Source organism: Monodon monoceros, unplaced genomic scaffold (assembly GCF_005190385.1).
Source record: "Monodon monoceros isolate NGI ecotype Baffin Bay Population unplaced genomic scaffold, NGI_Narwhal_1 Super_Scaffold_20, whole genome shotgun sequence".
Lineage (NCBI taxonomy): Eukaryota > Metazoa > Chordata > Mammalia > Artiodactyla > Monodontidae > Monodon > Monodon monoceros.
Window position 1 is genome coordinate 44560188 of NW_021703777.1, and position 23232 is coordinate 44583419.

A 23232-nucleotide genomic window follows, 5' to 3' on the forward strand; every position below is an offset into this window, starting at 1 on the left:
CTTCGTAAGTTGTATAATTATATGAATGGTCTAACTCTTGTGATTTTAGGTTCTTTGTAGGAATTTACTGATGCTTTTTATCATGTATGAATTAGACATATGGGGAATACTTTTTATCTAAAGTATTTTCTTGAGGATTAACCCAAGGCATTTGAAATTTAACTGTTGGGACATTTCGCCTTATTCTCTGTGTGCTAAATCTTATTCTTGTAAATGTAGCTGAAACAGCCATCCAGCTAGAGTTGGAATGGGGGCAGGTCTGTTTGTGCCTATTAAAAAGTATGGAATGGTTGTCATTTTTATAATCTTAGATTTCAGAATTCACACTTTTCATACTGATTATAATAAATTGTATATTTTTTGTCTCCAAGGATAACCATTGTTTCTTACTTTCAACATCAATCAGAACAGCTGTTTTCCTCCTCCTAATCTTGATGGAGAGCATGTCAATGACAAATGAATACCTTGGTATTGAACCCAGTTGGACTTACCCTTCATACCACATAACATTCCTGGAAAAGCAAATATTATATATCTTACTGTTTCATAACTCTATTCCATGTTATCTCATATAGAGACATGTTCTCTGGGCTTCCCTGGTGGCGCAGTGGTTGAGAGTCCGCCTGCCGATGCAGGGGACACAGGTTCATGCTCTGGTCCGGGAAGATACCACGTGCCGCGGAGTGGCTGGGCCCGTGAGCCGTGGCCGCTGAGCCTGCGCGTCTGGAGCCTGTGCTCCGCAACGGGAGAGGCCACAACAGTGAGAGGCCCGCGTACCACAAAAAAAAAAAAAAAAAAAAAAAAGAAAAAAGAGACATGTTCTCAGAAAATTTAGCTTAGTATCAACTGAATGAATCTTTCTGAATATCCTTTATCTCCTGGGTTCTTCATTTTGTTTTACTAGTTAAAATGTTAGTCTTCCAAACTACTGTCTTTGGTTGGACTTTGATTCTAGTGTCCCTTGTCTACTGATGATTCACATTTGTTAAAATCTCACTTTAGACTTTCAAATCAGGCACCAGTTCTGCTTTACCAGCTGTAACTTAGCTTTGTCCGTGCCTATGGATAAATTCTTTTTCATTAAACTTCAATTTAAATTCAATATAAATAGCTATCTACAGGCTTTCCTCTTCTGTGAGAATCTGTTTTTCTGGCAGTGCTATTTTATGTTCAGGTGATCAGTACAGAAGAGCAGAGACCTTTTAGAAATGAAAGAAAGCCAGAGCCCTCCCTGCCATCTTTGAAAACTTTAAGGTGGTAAAAACAGGATTGAGTTTATGAAGAAATTGAAGGAATAAAATGTTCCTAATGAATGGTAGCTTTATATTCTTAGGCAGGTAAAACTTGAAATAATTTCTTAATCAGTTTTAATAACCACATAGTGGTACTTTGTGCCCAAAAAAAGGGGGAGGGAGTAGAGTGGAGCACTTAAAATAGCACTGTGATATATTTAAAAGAAACAATGAAAATGGATTGCCTCTAAGATTCCATTTTGTCTTGAAACCAGAAAAAGGAGTGCCTTTCTTCCATTTCCTGTCTTCCTCTGAAACATAGATACTGAAATTTTGATAATGAATTTGATCATCCTGGCTCAACAAGTTAATTTTTAGAAATGCTATTTTGAGACTTGAGGAGTATGTGTGGTGGGTAGGGTATTTGAAGAGTTAGGATAAGAAGGCCAATTTAAAAACTACAAACATGGCCAGTCCAGGAAGTTGGAAATGTTCTTTTAAGTCACTTAAAAGAAAAATCCAAACTGTATTAGTTTTATGGAAGAAAAGGTGTAAGTGAAAGCAATTCTCATATGGTTATTTTTAAATAATTTAGAATTCATGTCCTAAGGTATAAAGCAATACTTTCTCTCACATATGGGCCAAACAGTTGTCCTCAGGCATTAAACATTGATGTCCCCAAATAATAAAAACTTTCGAACTTCAATAATTGTGAAGATTTCTAGCTTCCTTCTAAGAATTACTTATCTCCCTTAAAATAAAATGGACCATGGCAGTTGAAGATTCTTTTACTATGTAAACTTTTTAATTCATGAAATATATCATAATATACAAAGAGTAACATTTTAAAGAAAATAATAAGTAACTACACACCCATTATCTAACGTTCTCAGTACCTTTTTAAAAAATGCATTTAAAAATCCGATTGCCACTCATATAGGAGGCAAAGTACTTTCTTCTGTATTATATAATGAGCTTCTGGAAATCAGTAAATAAAAGACAGTCTATTAGAGAGCATATTAATAATTCATATAAGAGGATTTACAAATGGCTGTAAAATTAGAAAGTTGATCAACATTATATAATAATAACAATGCAAATTGAGACTATACTCAATTTTTACCTATCAGATTGGATGAATTCCAAAAATTTGATAAACTAACTGTTGGTGAGATTATTGGGAAATAGGCATAATCAAACCTTGTTGGTGTAGATCCCCTGTATCTTTTAAGTTTCCTGTGTGCCTTTTCTTGATTACATCTTCATCACTTCTCCCAGAGGTTATTACTGTCCTAAATTCTGTTAGTTTTCTTTCGGTCATCCAACAGGTATTGATGAGCACATACTATGTGCCAGATACTGAGCTTATATATGTATCTGTTAAGGGTGTTTTAACCTTTATATAAATGGAATCCTACTGAATGTAATTTTCTGTGACTTGGTTTTATTTGACTTTATGTATTTATGATTCATACATTTATGCATTCGTGTAATTGTAGTTAATCTGTTTCATTGCTGTGTTGTATTCTGTTATATGAATATGCTGTAATTCATTCTACTATAGATATTTAGATTGTTTCCACCTTTTTTTTGACTACTATAAGCAATGTAGCCATGAACATTCTTGTACATGTCTCCTGATAGAGTTCCTAGGAATGGAATTGTTGGGTTATAGAAAGAAGCTTATACATTCTTAGGTTTATTAGGTAATGCCATAATATTTTACAAAGTAGCTGTACTAAAATATACTCCTGAAAGTAATACAGTTGCCATTTTTCTGTCTTCTTCCCAACACTTACTTAGTATTGTCAGATTTTTAAAGTTTTGCCAGTTATTAAGTGTGAAACAGTTTCTAGTCCTACTCTTAATTTACATTTTCCTAATTGAAAATAAAACTGAGAATCTTTTCATATATGTATTGGCCACGTTTCTTCTCTGAAATTGCTATTGATATCTTTTGCTTATTTTCACTTGGAATTTTTAACTTTTGTCTATTTTGTATTGTAAATGTCTTCTTCCACTCTGGCTTTTCTTTCTGTTTTCTTTGTTGGTATTGTTTAATGAATAGATTTGATTTTTTTTTTTTTTTTTTTTTTTTGCGGTACGCGGGCCTCTCACTGTTGTGGCCTCTCCCGTTGCGGAGCACAGGCTCCGGACGCGCAGGCTCAGTGGCCATGGCTTACGGGCCCAGCTGCTCCACGGCATGTGGGATCTTCCCGGACCGGGGCACGAACCTGTGTCCCCTGCAATGGCAGGCGGACTCTCAACAACTGCGCCACCAGGGAAGCCCTTGATTTTTTTTTATTGTAGTTGAATTTAAAATTCTTTTCTTTTGTGACTAGTGCATCTTATGTTTTATTAAAGAAATCCTGCCCTACCCCAGTCATAAATAGTTTTTCTATATTATCTCTTAAAAGTTGTTGTAAAGTTTTGCTTTCCATAGTTAATTCTTTCATTCATTTGGAGTTGATTTTTTAATATGGTATGAGAGGTCTAATTTTGGGAGGGATCTCATTTTGTCTTTTCCTTGTGAATAACCAGTTGTCTCAACATCATTTAGTGGCTAGTTTTCCCTTTTCCCACTGATCAGCAAAGTCACCTCTCTCATATATCAGCAATGTGTAGTAGGCTTGTTTTGGGATCTCCATTCTCTATACACAGCAGTCAGTTTGTCTCACCTTGCACTGATTACTACATTGTCATAATTGTTACTATGGCTTTATATTAAGATTTGATATCTCTTTTGGGAAGTCCCTTTACGTTTTGCTTTTGCAATGTCTTGGCAGTTTGGGTGCCTTGAATCTTCCTCATACATAAGAAACAGCCTGTTAAGTTTCACAAAAAATGCTGTTGGAACTTTGGAACTGCATTGAATGTCTGGATCAATTTAAGAAAAATTGACATGTTAATTATATTGAGTCTTCCTATCCATGAATTTGTGCATTCTTCCCATTTATTTAGATCTTATTTAATGTCTTTGAATAAAATTTTATAACTTTCTGCACACTGTTCAGGCATATCTTTTGTAGATTTGTTTCTAGATACTTTATAAGTTTTTTTGTTCCTCTTATAAACCATGTCTTTCTTAAGTTGCTTTTTCTGCCTGTTTGCTGTTGGGGTATACGAATTACCATTAAAAAGAAAAAAGATCTTATAGTAAGCCTTCTTGGCTAAATTCTCATTCTTCCTAAAAGTTTGTTTACAAATTCTTTAGGTATTGTATGCAGATAATGATTTCATCTGCTGATAAAGACTTTATTCCTTTCAAATTCTTATAATTTCTTTTCCTTATTGTAATGTACTGGCATGTTTAATACAATATTGAATAGAAGCATTAATACTGGGCATGCTTCTAATCACAATTTTAGAGGAAATGTTTCTAATATTTTTCCATTAAGAATATTTGCTCTATATTTTTGGTAAAAAGTTTTTAGGTTCTAGAAGTTTCCTTCTATTTCTACTTTGCTAATCCTTATTCGGGTGCTGAATTTTATTAAATGCTTTTCTTCATCTATTGAGATGATTACATTATTTTCTCATTTCATATATTGAAGTGGTAAATTATATGTAAGCGTCCCCCCAACCTGCCCCTTTAAACCACACTTGGATTCCTGAGGTAAACCCAACTTGGTGCTTTTATACACTGCTGGATTTATTTTGATAGTGTTTGTCAAGAACTGTTAAGGCTCTGAGATTTTACCCTATTACAAGCTAATAAGTTAGCCAATTATTGCTTCATGGATAATGGTAGAAGACATGAGACTCTTGGGTCAGAGACAAAGAACGTTATCACTCAAGCAACAAGGTGGACCCAGACACATGCTGTATACACAAAGAGTTTGCATTGCAATTGAGTAATCTAAGTCCAAAGGTGCAGCACTTTTCAAGCAAGCAGCAAATATTGTAGCTAGCTGCAAAAAAACCAAAACAAAACAACTAATCCTGCTTCTCCAGGGGTACAAAGAGTTATATGGAAGTATTGCTCTGGTTGCCTTGACCTGTTTAGTTCCCTATTTAACTAGCTATAGAAACTGCTCAGTATCAAGAGACAGATAAGTCTCAGAATCTGTTGCACTCACAAAGAATGAAGGGGGGAAGCACAGGGACCCTGACGGACTGCCTTTCACAATAACTTTTTAAAGGAATTTTTCATGTATGTTCATGAATAAGATAGACATGTGTTCTTACTGTTCTTACTCAGTTTTCTCAAAGAGTTTGTATAATATTGAATTAATCTGTTCCTTGAAATTTTGGTGGAACAAGACTATAAAACTACCATTGCCTGGTGGAACTATCACCTCAATGTATTTGTAGTTATAAGAATCATTGAGTCTTTCTAATTGCTGAAGAGTCCGTTTTTTTGGACTGTATCTGTAATATTGGAATTTTTCAGCTTTTTAAAGTTTTCAAATTTGCATAAAAATGTTCATAATATTCTCTTGATATATTTTTAGACTCTTGTTTATATTACCCCCTTCTTCATTAGTAAGATTATTTGTGCTTTCTATCTTCTTTTCTGATTTAGTCTCCCCAGAGATTTGTCAGTTATGTTCTTTTCAGTGAGTCAATATTGGCTTTTATTTTTTAAAAACTGGTTTGTTTCTGTTTTTCTTTATTCTGTTTTGTTTGGATTTATTATAGTTTTTTCCTTTTTTCTCTTTTTAAGTTGGATATATGGCTTATTCATATTTAGATTTCCTTATTTTCAAATAAATATAAGCAGTTAAGGCCATAAATTTTTTTGGCAAGACTATAAATTTATTTGGCATCCCATGATTTTGATATGAAATATTCTCATCATTTTTGCCTAAGTATTATTAATATAGGTTATCATATCTTCTTTGACTCATCAGTTATTTAAAATTTCCATGCACGTGTGATTTTAAATTTACCTTTCTTTATTGTTAAATTTAAACTTAATTGCATTATAGGCAGTTAGGGTAACCTGTATGAACCAGTTCTTTTACATTTGTTGATTCCTGCTTTATGGGCTGGTATGCGATCAATTTTTATAAATGTTTTACTGCATCTGAGAAGAGTATTGTTTCTTTAATTGTTAGGTACAGATCTATATGTTTCTCCATTAGATCAAATTTGTTAGCTGTGTTCCTCATATTTTCTGTATCTTTATAAATTTTTGACTGTTTGCTCTTTTAATAATTAAGGTATATATGCTAGAATTTCCATTTAAATGCTGAATTTGTTCATTTCCCCATGTAGTTCAGTCAGCTTTTGCTTATAGCCTTTGAGTTTATTTTATTAGGTATACCAACTATGCCTATATATTGCTATACCTTCTGGTAAATTGAACCTGATATTAGGTCATGAGTCTCCTGTTAGGGTTTTCATCTTACAATCTTTTTTGTCTCATATAGCTATGCAAGTTTTCTTTTGGTTAATGTTTGTATAATACATCTTTTCTCCTTTGTTTACTTTCAACCTTTCTGTGTACTTATGCTTAGGTGTGTCACTTACAAAAAGTATATAACTGGTCTTTGTTTTTAATCCAGTCTGACTTTATTTTAATGTGTGGGTTCAGACCAATTGCCTTACCTCTATTGCAATTATTGATATTTTCGTCTGGTTGCCATCCTACTTTTTGATTCCATTCTTTGTGTGATTTTTTGTTTTCTTTTTGCCTTTCTAAAAACAGATTTTTTCCCCCCTTGTTTGTTTCTTGATCTATATACTTCTGTTGGTGTGGGATTTGTACATTCTATTTCTGGACTCTCAGTGGTCACTCTTGAAATTATACCTTGAATATATTTTTGAAAAATTAAATTCTGAGCAACTTTTTTACTGAACTATATGTATGTAGTAAAATTGACCTCTTTGTTGACAGACATTCACATTTGGTGAATGTTGACAGATGTATGCAGTTGCATAACCACCACTACAATTGAGAAATAGAACTGTTCTGTCACCCTCCAAAATTCATTTGTGTTCATTGAAGTCAACACCTTCTCCCACTCTTAGCCCTTGGCAACTACTTTTCCAGAATGTCATATATAGAAACATAGTATGTAGCCTTTTGAGTCTGGATTCTTTCATTTAACATAATGTATTTGAGGTTCATCTGTTTTGTGTATTTCAGTAGCTCATTTCTGTTGCCAAGTAGTATCCGATTGTGTGGATATACCACCGATTTTTATCTATTCACAAGTTGAAGGACATTTGGGTTGTTTCCAGTTATGAGTGATTAAGAATAAAGGCACTGTAAACATTTGTATAGATTTCTGTGTGAAGTAAGTTTTATTTTACTTGGGTAAATACCTAGGACTGGAACTGCCAGGTGGTATGGTAAGTGTATGTTGGACTTCATAAGAAACTGCCAGACTGTTTGTCTAACAATCCAACGTAGTGGATTTATCATTTTGTATTCCTGCCAAAAATATGAGAGAGTTTTAGTTGGCTGTGCATCCTTGTCAGTACTTCTTGGTATTATCAATTTTTAAAAAAAATTTTTCATTCTAGTAGGATGTAATATCATTTTGGTTTAGCTTGTTATTTCTCTAATGAGTAATTATACTTTTCATGTGTTTATTTGCCATCTGTATGTCTTCGTTGGTGAAGGAAGTATTTATTCACATCTTTTGCCTAGTTTTATTATTGAGTTGCCTTTTTTCTAATTACTGAGATTTTGAGAGTTTATTATATGTTTTGGATTTAAGTCCTTTTTAAAGTATGTTTTGCAGATATTTTCTCCCAGTCTGTGGCTTGTATGTTTATTTTCTTTACAGAGCCTTTTAAAGAGCAATTTTCCATTTTGATGCGGTCCCATTTATCATTTGTTTTCATCTATGGATTATGTCTTTGGTGTATCTACCAAATACACCGAAGATGTATTTACCTCACCCAAGTACATCTAAGATGTATCTACTTCATCCAAGTACATGAAGATTTTCTTCTAGAAATTTTATAATTAGGTTTTTCGTATAGGTCTGTGGTCTGTTTTAAGTTAATTTTTGTAAGTATAGTACAAAGTTTGTTCTTTTGCATATGTACATCCAGTCATTCCAAGCACTATTTGTTGAAAAGATTATGCTTTCCACGTGGATTTTCTTGCAACTTTGTCAAAATTCATTAGACTCAAATTTATGTGGGTGGGTCTACTGCTAGATATATAAACTGTCCACTGATCTATGCCAATACCAAAATGTTTAATTGCTGCAGCTTTGTGGTAAGCCCTGAGATTACATAGTATGTGTTCTCCAACTCTGTAGTTATTTTTCAAAATTGTGTTGACACCTCTAAATGCTTTGCATTTTCATATGTTTTAGAATCAGATTATGATTTTTGCAAAATATGCTGCTAGAATTTTTATTTGAATTGTATTGAATATGTAGATCAGTTTGGAGGAAGAATCAATTTGTTAATCTTGAGACTTAATACTGAGTCTTCCAATCTGTGAATACAGTGTACCTCTCTATTTACTCAGGTCTTCTTTATTTTTTTTTGATATTTTGTAGTTTTCAGCATGCAGGTCTTGCAAATATTTTGCTAGATTTATATATTGTTGCTGGATTTGCTACTTATTTGATATTTGATGCTATTGTAAATGGTACTACTTTAAAATTTTCCAGTTATTCATTGATATTTTATAGAATTAAAACACAATTCATTTAAAAGTATATTGACCTTATCCCTTGCAACATTTGTAAACTTATTACTTCTAGGAACTTTTACAACCTTTTAATCTGTGAATAGAGACCTTTTCATTTCTTCCTTTCCTTATTTTTTGCCTTATCACACTGGCAAGGGCAATATTAAATAGAAGTGATGACAGTGCATGTCCTTGCCCTGTTCTTAACTTTAGGGAGAAAGTGTTCAGTCTTTCACCATGAATTGTATCAACTGCAAGTTTTTTGGTAGATGCTTTTTCAGGTTAAATAAATTTTCCTTCTGTTTCTTCACTTTTGCTGAGGATTTTTGTCATTGATGCAAGTTGAATTTGGTCAGATACTTTCTCTGCAACTGTTGAAATGATCATAACTTTTCTTCTTTACTTTGTTTATATGCTGATTTACATTGGTGGTTTTTCATTAATAATCAGACTTCTATCAAGAGCTAGAACTCACCTTCTATTCCCATTTTAAATACCACTTAGCCATAATGTATTTTGTTTTTAATATATTACTGAATTTGCTAGTATTTTGTTGAGGATTTATACATTTATGATTGTAAGGCATTCTGTAGTATTTTTTTTTTACAATGTTTTTGTCTAGCTTGATAAGGGTACTACTGACTTCGTAAAATGAGTTGGAAAGTGTTACTAACACTTCTATTTTCTTGGAGCATTTCCATTTGTATTATTTCTTTCTTATATTATTGGTAATATTTTCCAGTAAAACTATATGGGCCTGAAATTTTCTTTGTTGAAAAGTTTTTAACTACTAATTCAGTTTCTTTCATTGATATAAGACATTGAGGTTATCTCTGTCTTAGTGTAGCTACTTCAACTCTCTTTTGGTTGCTGTTTGCATGTCATACCTTTTTCTGTGCTTTTACTTTCTATCTATTTATGTCTTTGATCTATAGTGTCTCTCTTCTGGATAGCATATAATGAATCATGTTTAATTATTCATTCTGCTAATCTCTGCTTTTTAATCAGAGTTTAATCCACTTACATTTAATGTATTTGCTGATAAAGTAGGATTCATGTCAGTCATTTTGCTATTTGTTTTCTGTATGTGTTATGTCCTTTTTGTTCCACTGTTCCTCAGTTAATGCCTTCTCTTGTGCTAAATGGATATTTTCCAGTGTACAGTTTAATTCCCTTGTTTCTTTTACTATGTTATTTTGAGTTATTAGTGGTTACCCTGAGGATTATAATTAACATCTTAGTTTACAGCAATCTAATTTGGATCAATGGCAATTTAGTTTTAATAATATAAAAGAACTTTGTAACTATAACTCCATTCACTTCTCTTTTATGCTGTTATTACAAATATCATCTTTTTACATTGTGTGCCCATCGACATAGATTTATAATTATTGCTGTATGCAGTTATCTCATATCAGGAGAAAAAAAATGAAAAACAAAAATTACATTTATACTGTCTTTTATATGTGCTATGTAGAGTACCTTTACTTGTACTCTTGACTTTTCATATGGATTCAAGTTACTGTTCTGTGTCCTTTCATTTCAGCTAGAGGAATCTCTTTAGTATTTCCTGCAGGGTTGGTCTGCTAGTGAGAAACTCTGTTTGTTTATTTGGTAATGTCTTACTATCCCCTTTATTTTTGAAGGATATTTTTGCTGGAAATAGAATTCTTGGTTGATAGTTTTTGTTTTTTGTTCCTTTTTCCCCTTTCAGTACTTTGAATATGTTATTCTACTGCCTTTTGGCCTCCATGGTTTCTGATGAGAAACCAGCTGTTAATCTTATTTTGAGGATCTGCATACCATGAGTCACTTCTGTCTTAGAGCTTTCAAAATTCTCTTTCTGTCTTTGACTTTGTACAGTTTTATTATAATTTGTCCAGGAGTAGATCTCACTTACATTTTATTTTACTTGGAGTTTATTGAGCTTCTTCTATTAATGCTTTTCATTAAATTTGGGATCTTTTGACCATTTTTTCCCTGTTCTTTTTTCTCCTCCTCTTCTGGGACTCCCATTTTGCATATGTTGGTACACTTGTTGTCTGATAGATCTCTGAGCTCTGTTAATTTTTCTTCATTCTTTTTTCTTTTCTTCAGGCTGTGTAACTTCAACTAACCTCTCTTCAGGGTCACAGATCTTTTCTTCTATCTGTTCAATACTGCTCTTGAGCCCTTCTAGTGATTTTGTTTTGTTTTATAATTTCTATTTGGTCCCTTTTTATAATTTCGGTTTCTTTTTTGATATTCTCTGTTTGGTGAGATATCATTCTTATACTTCATTTTAATTCTTTAGACATGGTTTTCTTCAGCTCTTTAAGCATACTAAAATACTGGATTTTCAAAGTGTTTTCTATTAAGTCCTTGGGTACAGTTTTTATTGTTCTTAGGGACGGTTTTTATTGATGGCTCTTCTCCGTTTGTATGGGACATACTCTCTTGTTTCTTTGTATGTTTCATAGGGTTTTTTTTTTTTTGTTAAGAACTGGACATTTAAAATAATGCAGCAACTTTGGAATTAGACTCTCTCCCCTTCCCAGGGTTGTCTGTTGTTGCTGCTTGTTTTATTTGTTTTTGTTGCTTTAGTGACTTTTCAGAACTAATTCTATAAATTTTGTATGCTTTGTCATGTGTGGCCATTGAAGTCTTTTTATTCAGTTTATGGTCAGCTAATGGTTGGACAGAGATTTCCTTAACTGCCTGTAACCAGTAAGTCTCCCACTCCTGGCCAAGTGGCTTGGTGTGTGTTTTGGGGCTCACCTTCATTACTCAGCCAAGAAGTTTATAACTCCGCCTTGTCCTTCACTTCCTTCATTGCAAAGCCTCAAGGTCAGACAGAGGTGAGAGCTTAGGCTATTTTTAGGTCTTTCCTAAGCATGTGCATAGGCCTCCATGTCCATATGACCTTCTAGAGTCCCAGGAGTATGTCAGAGCTTTTTGGAGCACGTACTGACATCTCATTCCCAAGTTTTTCCTTTTAAGCTTTTTGGTTAGTCAGTTGTTTGCCCCAGCTGTTTCCATGACCTTGGACACCTACAAATTTAAAACATTTTCCAGTGATAGTTTCCTCCTTCCCCACCAGGAAGAAGTCTTTTAACGCTATGCAAGAGTAGAGGAACCACCACACAGGTCAGATAATGACTAGTGTTTGGGAATGAGGCTTTGAGAGTGCTCCAGCTCAGTTTTGGTTGCTCCAGTGGCTGCCAAGCTGCCCTGGCAATGAGGGACCAGGAGAAGGTTTAAAGCTCCACAAATCACTGTCCTTTTTTTCTTGAATGAATACCCCCTGGGTTGACGTAATCATTTAGTTAATTTCCAGAGTTCTGAAATAGTTGAGTCTGCAATTTTTGCTAGCTTTTTTGAGTTTTGATACTGCTTTTGTGGAGGGGCAAAATTTTGGAGTTCTTCTCTGCCATTTTTGCTGTTCTCTATCCATTTCTTTTTGAGGTGTGGTAGTTTCTGTCTTAGAAGGAACTTATTCATTTCTTCTAAGTTGTTGAATTTATGCACATAAATATTTTTTAATATTCTCTATCCTTTTAATGTATCAAGGGCTGTTCCATCTTTCATTTTTTATGTTTACAGTTTGTGTCTTTTTGTCCTGGTCAAAGAGAGGTTTGTCAATTTTATTGTCTCTTTCAAAGTACCATCTTTTCGGTTCAGTAGTAATCTGTTGTTTTCCTATTTTAGATTTTATAGATTTTGGCTCTTTATTAGTTCCTTCCTTTTGGTTTCTTCGGGGGTGTATTTGCTCTTTTATTTTTTAGATTCTTAATATGGAGGTTAGGTCACTGATTTTAGATTTTTCTAATATAAGCATTTGATACTATAAATTTTCCTCTAAACACTGATTTAGTTGTATCAAAGTACTTGGGGATTTTCCAGATGTCTGTCTGTTGTCAATTTCTAGTTTTGTTATGGTCGGATAGTATGCTTTGTGTGATTTCATTTCATTTAAATATGTTATAGTTTGTTTCCTGGCCCAAAGTATGATCTCTCTTGGTGAATATTCATGTGTATTTGAAAAGAATGTATATCTTTCTGTTTTTGAGTAGAGTATTATATAGATATCAGTTAGTTGTTTAACAGTGTTGTTAGGGTATTCTTCATCTTTGTTGATTTTCTGTCTACTTTTTATATTGGTGCCTGGTAGAGGAGTATTAAAGTCTCAAATACCATCTTGCAACTCTTTAGAGATATTATTCTACTGTATTGTTACTGTACTGTATTCTGTTGTTAATGAATTTTATTGGCATTCTCATATTTTTTTATTTAGAAGTAATTGATCCTTTTTCCCTATCTGGTTTTAAAGTCTTGTATTTGCCATTGGCATTCTCTAGTTTGCAGTACAACGTAAAATGAAAGTTTTCGTAAACTTCTTTGTATATGTTGTGCTTCTTGTATCAGTTTATTCAATTTTTAAAAAGTTAGCTTTTGAAAGTTTGCAGCCTTTTTCTTTTTGAATATTGCCTCTCTCATTTCTTCTCTCTCTCTAATCTCCTCCTGGCTAGGAGTCAGAATGTGTTTACTGTTTATTCCATCTGTGTGTCAGAGTCCAAAATTTCCTCTCATGTCCTTGTTTTTGTCGCCTCTGTTATCCTTGGGTTTTCCCAGAGACTCTTTAGCTAGGGTCTGAGGCTTGCAGTTCTTGAGCTCTAACCCTCTGTTATATAGGAGCTCTATTGATGTGATGAAGTGTGAAGGAGAGGAAGAGTCCTCTAGTCCTATGATTAGGTCTCAGTCTTTTGGTGAGTCTGAGTTGGGTATCCTCCCTCCCCACACACTAGAGGGGGCTGGAGGGGGATAAGAGAAATATTGGGTTGGTTAGGCTTTGGTAAAACCCCATTTGGTTGTACTCTGGTAAAATGGTTTCCCTTGTGGGCAGAATTGGTTAAGGAGAACATTACTTTCCCTCTCCCCTAACAGAAGCACAGGGGGGGTTTTCTCCAGTCTTTATAGTGAGAACCCAGTAGGACCCCGGGGAGTAAAACGCAGCAAAGTGTGGGGCCCTGCTTGTGTTCAGGGCAGCAGTTTGCCCTGTGACCTCAGTTGTGGAGGTGGGAGTGACAACTTCCAGTCTCTTTACATGTCAGACCAGAAACCAAAGTACTGTTCTCTCTTTCTAGAGCTCCAATTCAATGTATATTAAGATTTCTTACTCTAACTCCCATATTTTTATTGTCTCATATTTTACATTTTCTTGATGCTCAGTGATGCATTCTGGGTAATTTCTTTGAATATAGTTTTCCTGTTCACTTATTTTATTTTCAACTGTATGTCATCTACTGCCTAACTCACTCATGTTTTTTTCCCCTAGTACTTTATTGAATTATAATTACATACAGTAAAATACCCAAATACTTAAGTATGCTGCTTGACTAATTTTGACAAAAGTAACTGCCTAACTCAAGATGTAGAACATTTCCATCAACCCAGGAAGTTTCTTTTTCCCATTTTCAAGTCAGTTGGAAGCTACTAACCAGATTTTCACTGTAGTTGTACTATTTTACACTTTCACCAGCAACTTCTGAGAGTTCCAGGTACTTCACATTCTTTCTAACCACTTCGTTGCTCATTGCGTTTTAATTTTAGCTATTCTGATTGGTGTGTGTTGCATTAAAGATTTTTTTTCACATCTTTATTGGAGTACAATTGCTTTACAATGGTGTGTTAGTTTCTGCTTTATAACAAAGTGAATCAGCTATACATATACATATGTTCCCATATCTCTTCCCTCTTGAGTCTCCCTCCCTCCCACCCTCCCTAACCCACCCCTCCAGGCGGTCACAAAGCACCGAGCTGATCTCCCTGTGCTATGCGGCTGCTTCCCACTAGCTATCTACCTTACGTTTGGTAGTGTATATATGTCCATGCCTCTCTCTCACTTTGTCACAGCTTACCCTTCCCCCTCCCCATATCCTCAAGTCCATTCTCTAGTAGGTCTGTGTCTTTATTCCTGTCTTACCGCTAGGTTCTTAATGACATTTTTTTTCTTAAATTCCATATATATGTGTTAGTATATGGTATTTGTCTTTCTCTTTCTGACTTACTTCACTCTGTATGACAGACTCTAGGTCTATCCACCTCATTACAAATAGCTCAATTTCGTTTCTTTTTATGGCTGAGTAATATTCCATTGTATATATGTGCCACATCTTCTTTATCCATTCATCCAATGATGGACACTTAGGTTGTTTCCATCTCCGGACTATTGTAAATAGAGCTGCAATGAACATTTTGGTACATGACTCTTCTTGAATTATGGTTTTCTCAGGGTATATGCCCAGTAGTGGGATTGCTTGGTCATATGGTAGTTCTATTTGTAGTTTTTTAAGGAACCTCCATAGTGTTCTCCATAGTGGCTGTACCAATTCACATTCCCACCAGCAGTGCAAGAGTTCTCCCTTTTCTCCACACCTTCTCCAGCATTTATTGTTTCTAGATTTTTTGATGATGGCCATTCTGACTGGTGTGAGATGAGATCTCTTTGTAGTTTTGATTTGCATTTCTCTCATGATTAATGATGTTGAGCATTCTTTCATGTGATGTCTATTTAGGTCTTCTGCCCATTTTTGGATTGGGTTGTTTGTTTTTTTGTTATTGAGCTGCATGAGCTGCTTGTAAATTTTGGAAATTAATCCTTAGTTGCTTCATTTGCAAATATTTTCTCCCATTCTGAGGGTTTTCTTTTGGTCTTGTTTATGGTTTCCTTTGCTCTGCAAAAGCTTTGCAGTTTCATTAGGTCCCATTTGTTTAGTTTTGTTTTTATTTCCATTTCTCTAGGAGGTGGGTCAAAAAGGATCTTGCTATGACTTATGTCATAGAGTGTTCTGCCTATGTTTTCCACTAAGAGTTCTATAGTATCTGGCCTTACATTTAGGTCTTTAATCCATTTTGAGTTTATTTTTGTATGTGGTATTAGGGAGTGTTCTAATTTCATTCTTTTACATGTAGCTGTCCAGTTTTCCCAGCACCACTTACTGAAGAGGCTGTCTTTTTTCCATTGTATATTCTTGCCTCCTTTATCAAAAATAAGGTGACCATATGTGCATGGGTTTATCTCTGGGCTTTCTATCCTGTTCCATTGATCTGTCTTTCTATTTTTGTGCCAGTACCATACTGTCTTGATTACTGTAGCTTTGTAGTACAGTCTGAAGCCCAGGAGCCTGATTCCTCCAGCTCCATTTTTCTTTCTCAAGATTGCTTTGGCTATTCGGGATCTTTTGTGTTTCCATACGAATTGTGAAATTTTTTGTTCTAGTTCTGTGGAAAATGCCATTGGTAGTTTGATAGGGATTGCACTGAATCTGTAGATTGCTTTGGGTAGTATAGTCATTTTCACAATGTTGATTCTTCCAATCCAAGAACATGGTATATCTCTCCAACTGTTCGTTATCACCTTTAATTTCTTTCATCACTGTCTTATAGTTTTCTGCATACACACACGTCTTTTGCCTCTCTAGGTAGGTTTTTTCGTAAGTATTTTATTCTTTTTGTTGCAGTAGTAAATGGGAGTGTTTCCTTAATTTCACTGTCAGATATTTCATCATTAGTGTATAGGAATGCAAGAGATTTCTGTGCATTAATTTTGTATCTTGCAACTTTACCAAATTCATTAATTAGCTCTAGTAGTTTTCTGATAGCATCTTTAGGATTCTCTATGTATAGTATCATGTCATCTGCAAACAGTGACAGCTTTACTTCTTCTTTTCCAATTTGGATTCCTTTTATTTCCTTTTCTTCTGTGATTGCTGGGGCTAAAACTTCCAAAACTATGTTGAATAATAGTGGTGAGAGTGGGCAACCTTGTCTTGTTCCTGATCTTAGTGGAAATGGTTTCAGTTTTTCACCATTGAGGGCGATGTTGGTTGTGGGTTTGTCATATATGGCCTTTATTATGTTGAGGAAAGTTCCCTCTATGCCTACTTTCTGTAGGGTTTTTATCATAAATGTGTGTTGAATTTTGTCAAAAGCTTTCTCTGCATCTATTGAGATGATCATATGGTTTTTCTCCTTCAACTTGTTAATATGGTGTATCACGTTGATTGATTTGAGTATATTGAAGAATCCTTGCATTCCTGGAATAAACCCCAGTTGATCATGATCCTTTTAATGTGCTGTTGGATTCTGTTTGCTAGTATTTTGTTGAGGATTTTTGCATGTATGTTCGTCAATGATATTGGCCTGTAGTTTTCTTTCTTTGTGACATCCTTGCCTGGTTTTGGAATCAAGGTGATGGTGGCCTCGTAGAATGAGTTTGGGAGTGTCCCTCCATCTGCTATATTTTGGAAGAGTTTGAGAAGGATAGGTTTTAGCTCTTCTCTAAATATTTGATAGAATTCGCCTGTGAAGCCATCTGGTCTTGGGCTTTTGTTTGTTGGAAGATTTTTAATCACAGTTTCAATTTCAGTGCTTGTGATTGGTCTGTTCATATTTTCTATTTCTTCGTGATTCAGTCTTGGCAGGTTGTGCATTTCTAAGAATTTGTCCATTTCTTCCAGGTTGTCCATTTTATTGGCAAAGAGTTGCTTGTAGTAATCTCTTATTATCCTTTGTATCTCTGCAGTGTCAGTTGTTACTTCTCCTTTTTCATTTCTAATTCTGTTGATTTGAGTCTTCCTTTTTTTCATGAGTCTGGCTAATAGTTTATAAATTTTGTTTATCTTCTCAAAGAACCAGCTTTTAGTTATATTGATCTTTGCTATCATTTCCTTCATTTCTTTTTCATTTATTTCTGATCTGATCTTTATGATTTCTTTCCTTCTGCTAACTTTGGGTTTTTTTGGTTCTTCTTTCTCTAATTGCTTTAGGTGCAATGTTAGGTTGTTTATTCGAGATGTTTCCTGTTTCTTAAGGTAGGATTGTATTGCTATAAACTTCCCTCTCAGAACTGCTTTTGCTGCATCCCATAGATTTTGGGTTGTCGTGTCTGCATTGTCATTTGTTTCTAGGTATTTTTTGATTTCCTCTTTGATTTCTTCAGTGATCACTTCGTTATTAAGTAGTGTATTGTTTAGCCTCCATGTGTTTGTATTTTTTACAGATATTTTCCTGTAATTGATATCTAGTCTCATAGTGTTGTGGTCGGAAAAGATACTTGATACAATTTCAATTTTCTTAAATTTACCAAGGCTTGATTTGTGACCCAAGATATGATCTATCCTGGAGAATGTTCCATGAGCACTTGAGAAGAAAGTGTATTCTGTTGTTTTTGGATGGAATTTCCTGTAAATATCAATTAAGTCCATCTTGTTTAATGTATCATGTAAAGCTTGTGTTTCTTTATTTATTGTCATTTGGATGATCTGTCCATTGGTGAAAGTGGGGTGTTAAAGTCCCCTACTATGAATGTGTTACTGTTGATTTTCCCCTTTATGGCTTTTAGTATTTGCCTTATGTATTGAGGTGCTCCTATGTTGGGTGCATAAATATTTACAATTGTTATATCTTCTTCTTGTATCGATCCCTTGATCATTATGTAGTGTCCTTCTTTGTCTCTTCTAATAGTCTTTATTTTAAAGTCTATTTGTCTGATATGAGAATTGCTACTCCAGCTTTCTTTTGGTTTCCATTTGCATGGAATATCTTTTTCCATTCCCTTACTTTCAGTCTGTATGTGTCTCCAGGTCTGAAGTGGGTCTCTTGTAGACAGCATATATATGGGTCTTGTTTTTGTATCCATTCAGCCAATCTGTGTCTTTTGGTGGGAGCATTTAGTCCATTTACATTTAAGGTAATTATCGATATGTGTGTTCCTGTTCCCATTTTCTTAATTGTTTTGGGTTCGTTATTGTAGGTCTTTTCCTTCTTTTGTGTTTCTTGCCTAGAGAAGTTCCTTTAGCATTTGTTGTAAAGCTGGTTTGGTGGTGCTGAACTCTCTCACCTTTTGCTTGTCTGTAAAGGTTTTAATTTCTCCATCAAATCTGAATGAGATCCTTGCTGAGTAGAGTAATCTTGGTTGCAGGTTTTTCTCCTTTATCACTTTAAATATGTCCTTCCAGTCCTTTCTGGCTTGCAGAGTTTCTGCTGAAAGATCAGCTGTTAACCTTATGGGGATTCCCTTGTGTGTTATTTGTTGGTTTTCCCTTGCTGCTTTGATATGTTTTCTTTGTATTTCATTTTTGACAGTTTGATTAATATGTGTCTTGGCATATTTCTCCTTGGATTGATCCTGTATGGGACTTTCTGTGCTTCCTGGACTTGATTAACTATTTCCTTTCCCATATTAGGGAAGTTTTCAACTATAATGTCTTCAAATATTTTCTCAGTCCCTTTCTTTTTCTCTTCTTCTTCTGGAAACCCTATAATTAGAATGTTGATGCGTTTAATGTTGTCCCAGAGGTCTCTGAGACTGTCCTCAGTTCTTTTCATTCGTTTTTCTTTATTCTGCTCTGCAGTAGTTATTTCCACTATTTTATCTTCCAGGTCACTTATCCGTTCTTCTGCCTCAGTTATTCTGCTATTGATCCCATCTAGAGTATTTTTAATTTCATTTATTGTGTTCTTCATTGTTGTTTGTTTCATCTTTAGTTCTTCTAGGTCCTGGTTAAATGTTTCTTGCATTTTGTCTATTCTATTTTCAAGATTTTGGATCATCTTTACTATCATTATTCTGAATTCTTTTTCAGGTAGACTGCCTATTTCCTCTTCACTTGTTAGGTCTGGTGGGTTTTTTTCTTGCTCCTTCATCTGCTGTGTGTTTTTCTGTCTTCTCATTTTGCTCAACTTACTGTGTTTGGGATCTCCTTTTTGCAGGCTGCACGTTCGTAGTTCCCGTTGTTTTTGGTGTCTGTTCCCAGTGGCTAAGGTTCGTTCAGTGGGTTGTGTAGGCTTCCTGGTGGAGGGGACTAGTGCCTGTGTGCTGGTGGGTCAGGCTTGATCTTATCTTTCTGGTGGGCAGGTCCATGTCTGGTGGTGTGTTTTGGGGTGTCTGTGGATTTATTATGATTTTAGGCAGCCTCTCTGCTAATGGGTGGGGTTGTGTTCCTGTCTTGTTAGTTGTTTGCCATAGGTTGTCCAGCACTGTAGCTTGCTGGTCGTTGAGTGAAGCTGGGTTCTGGTGTTGAGATGGAGATCTCTGGGAGATTTTGGCCGTTTCATATTATGTGGATCAGGGAGGTCTCTTGTGGACCAGTGTCCTGAAGTTGGCTCTCCCACCTCAGAGGCACAGCACTGACTCCTGGCTGTAGCACCAGGAGCCTTTTATCCACACGGCTCAGAATAAAAGGGAGCAAAAGTAGAAAGAAAGAATTAGTAGAAGAAAGAAAAGAAAAGAACGAACGAAAGAAAGAAGATAAAGTAAAATAAAGTAAGATAAAATATAATAAAGTTAGTATAATAAAAAATAATTATTAAGTAAAAAAATTTAAAGAGAACAAAAAAACGGACGGATAGAGCCCTAGGACAAATGGTGGAAGCAAAGCTATAGGGACAAAATCTCACACAGAAGCATACACATACACACTCACAAAAAGAGGAAAAGGAGAAAATCATAAATCTTGCTCTCAAAGTCTACCTCCTCAATTTGGGATGATTTGTTGTCTAAAGTAGGGAAGGAAGGAAAGAAAGAAGATAAAGTAAAATAAAATAAAGTAAGATAAAATATAATAAAGTTATTAAAATAAAAAATAATTATTAAGAAAAAAAAATTTTTCAAAAACGAAAACGCACAGATAGAACCCTAGGACAAATGGTGGAAGCAAAGCTATACAGACAAAATCTGACACAGAAGCATACACATACACACTTTCAAAAAGAGGAAAAGGGGAAAAAATCATAAATCTTGCTCTCAAAGCCCATCTCCTTAATTTGGGATGATTCGTTTTCTATTCATGTATTCCACAGATGCAGGGTACATAAAGTTGATTGTGCATCTTTAATCCGCTGCTTCTGAGGCTGCTGGGGAGATTTCCCTTTCTCTTCTTTGTTCTCACAGCTCCCAGGGTCTCAGCTTTGGATTTGGACCCGCCTCTGCGTGTAGGTTGCCAGAGGGCGTCTGTTCTTCGCTCAGACAGGACGGGGTTAAAGGAGCAGCTGCTTCGGGGGCTCTGGCTCACTCAGGCCGGTTGGGGGGTGGAGGGAGGGGCACGGAGTGCGGGGCGAGCCTGCGGCGGCAGAGGCCAGCGTGACGTTGCACCAGCCTGAGGCGTGCCGTGCATTCTCCCCGGGAAGTTGTCGCTGGATCCCAGGACCCTGGCAGTGGCGAGCTGCACAGGTTTCTGGGAAGGGGGCTGTGGATAGTGACCTGTGCTCGCACACAGGTTTCTTGGTGGTGGCAGCAGCAGCCTTAGCGTTTCATGACCGTCTCTGGGGTCCGCACTTTTAGCCGCGGCTTGCGCCCGCCTCTGGAACTCCTTTAAGCAGTGCTCTTAATCCCCTCTCCTCACGCACCAGGAAACAAAGAGGGAAAAAAAAGTTTCTTGCCTCTTTGGCAGGTCTAGACTTTTCCCGCACTCCCTCCTGGCCAGCCGTGGCGCACTCACCCCCTTCCAGCTGTGTTCACGCTGCCAACCCCAGTCCTCTCCCTGCGCTCTGACCGAAGGCTGAGCCTGAGCTCGCAGCCCCACCCGCCCCGTCGGGTGAGCAGACAAGCCTTTCTGGGCTGGTGAGTGCCGATTGGCACCGATACTCTGTGTGGGAATCTGTCTGCTTTGCCCTCCTCACCCCTGTTGCTGTGCTTCCCCCCTCCGCCACCCGCAGTCTCCGCCCGCGAAGGGTCTTCTACTGTGTGGAAACCTTTCCTCCTTCACGGCTCCCTCCCACTGGTGCAGGTGCCGTCCCTATCCTTTTGTCTCTGTTTATTCTTTTTTCTTTTGCCCTACCCAGGTACGTGGGGGGGTTCTTGCCTTTTGGGTGGTCTGAGGACTTCTGCCAGCCTTCAGTAGGTGTTCTGTAGGAGTTGTTCCACGTGTAGATGTATTTCTGGTGTATCTGTGGGGAGGAAGGTGATCTCCGCATCTTACTCTTCCGCCATCTTCCCGTCTTCCTCCAAAGATTTTGTTTTAATAGTTAGAAACTTCATTTCTGAAAGGTCTTCAATTTTTGTTTTTTCAAATCTGTTTGCTAGACTAGTTTTGCATGCTTGTCTTAATAAATACCGCCTTTATTTCTTAAGAGAATATATAGACTGTTAACAGTAGTTTGTTTTTTGAAATTTGATAATTCTGTACTCTCAGTATTCAGATACCCCTGATCACTGTCATAAAAAAAATTCTTATTTCCCTCTACATTTCATTAACTCATCTTTGTAATGATAGGTTTTCTTTTCACTTGAAATACCTTCCTTTTCTCCATGTGTAGTATAAGTATTCTAATTAGGGAGACCCTCATTTATATCACTCGTTCTTTCTCATACAAGGCTGTTTTTCTTTCAGTTAGAGTATTATCTTCAAAGATAAATGTAGAACCTATGGGTTACTTAAGGGTGCCAAGTTTTGATATTACTTCAGAACTGACCAAGATTGACATGTGTATGTGTGTGTGTGTGTGTGTGTATGTATGTATGTATGTATATATATGATTTTGACACACCCAAATTACAGGTATACAGTATAAACTGAAGTCTGGAAAGAAATAATTCTTTTGAAGTTTTTCTTTATGACTTGCTCAACAAAGAGTATTTAGTTCCTGTGATTTCTTTATATTTATGTAACAGATTAAGTACAGTAAAATTCACTTTAGAAAATTAGTATTTTGTTTTATAGTGTATATTTGTTTTGTCTTCCAATTGTAACTCTTACAGATTTTATTTTTCTCTTTGTCTTTAGGCAATCCTTTATCACAGGATATTCTCAATTTATACCAGGACCCAGATGGAACCCGAAAGCTACTGAACTTCATGCTTGACAATCTTGCAGGTAAATATTAATGACAAAGCAGTAAACTCTACAGATATTACCGTTAGCTAATAGATCACATGTTGCTTAAGAGCTTCTGACCATTTTTTTTTAGTTGTTGTTATTACTATTTTTAAAATTGTTTTATTGGAGGCATCTGACCATTGTTTTATAACTGCTTGTAGGATTGAAGTTTCTGGCATTAGTATATTCCATGGTAGTGGGACATTCATCTTTTCACGTACTGAGTGCTTTATGTTAGGATCATTAGTTACATTATCTTATTGAATCTTTTTAGGAATCTAGGAGGTAGGAATTTTTACTGGCATTATACAGATGCAAATTCTGAGATTCAGAGAATAAAGTAATTTACCTAAGTACACAGCTGATTAATGCCAGAGCTGTGAACTCAAGATTGTCTTGCTCTTAATCACAAAGATACATAGTTATCAATTGTTTGAATTTGATGCAGAATGTTTGGAACCCACATATTGTGCACATTTTTCATGAATGAAATGACTTGTTTGATTCACTACATATCTGTGGAAATTTTGAAAGCAAGATT

The 23232-nt window shown here is 35.7% G+C and overlaps 1 protein-coding gene across 5 annotated transcripts in view; it reads left to right on the forward strand.

Moving 5' to 3' along the window:
- The window catches only part of CNOT6L (CCR4-NOT transcription complex subunit 6 like), a 163857-nt gene that overhangs the window by 53770 nt on the left and 86855 nt on the right, over window positions 1-23232 (forward strand). For all 5 annotated transcript variants that reach the window (XR_003795520.1, XM_029234764.1, XM_029234765.1 and 2 more), the window contains exon 5: window positions 22599-22688. Coding sequence is in view for 4 of the 5 variants with exons in the window: in XM_029234764.1 (XP_029090597.1) it covers window positions 22599-22688 (90 nt within the window). In the remaining variant the exon portion in view is untranslated. The remainder of the gene's footprint in view (window positions 1-22598; window positions 22689-23232) is intronic.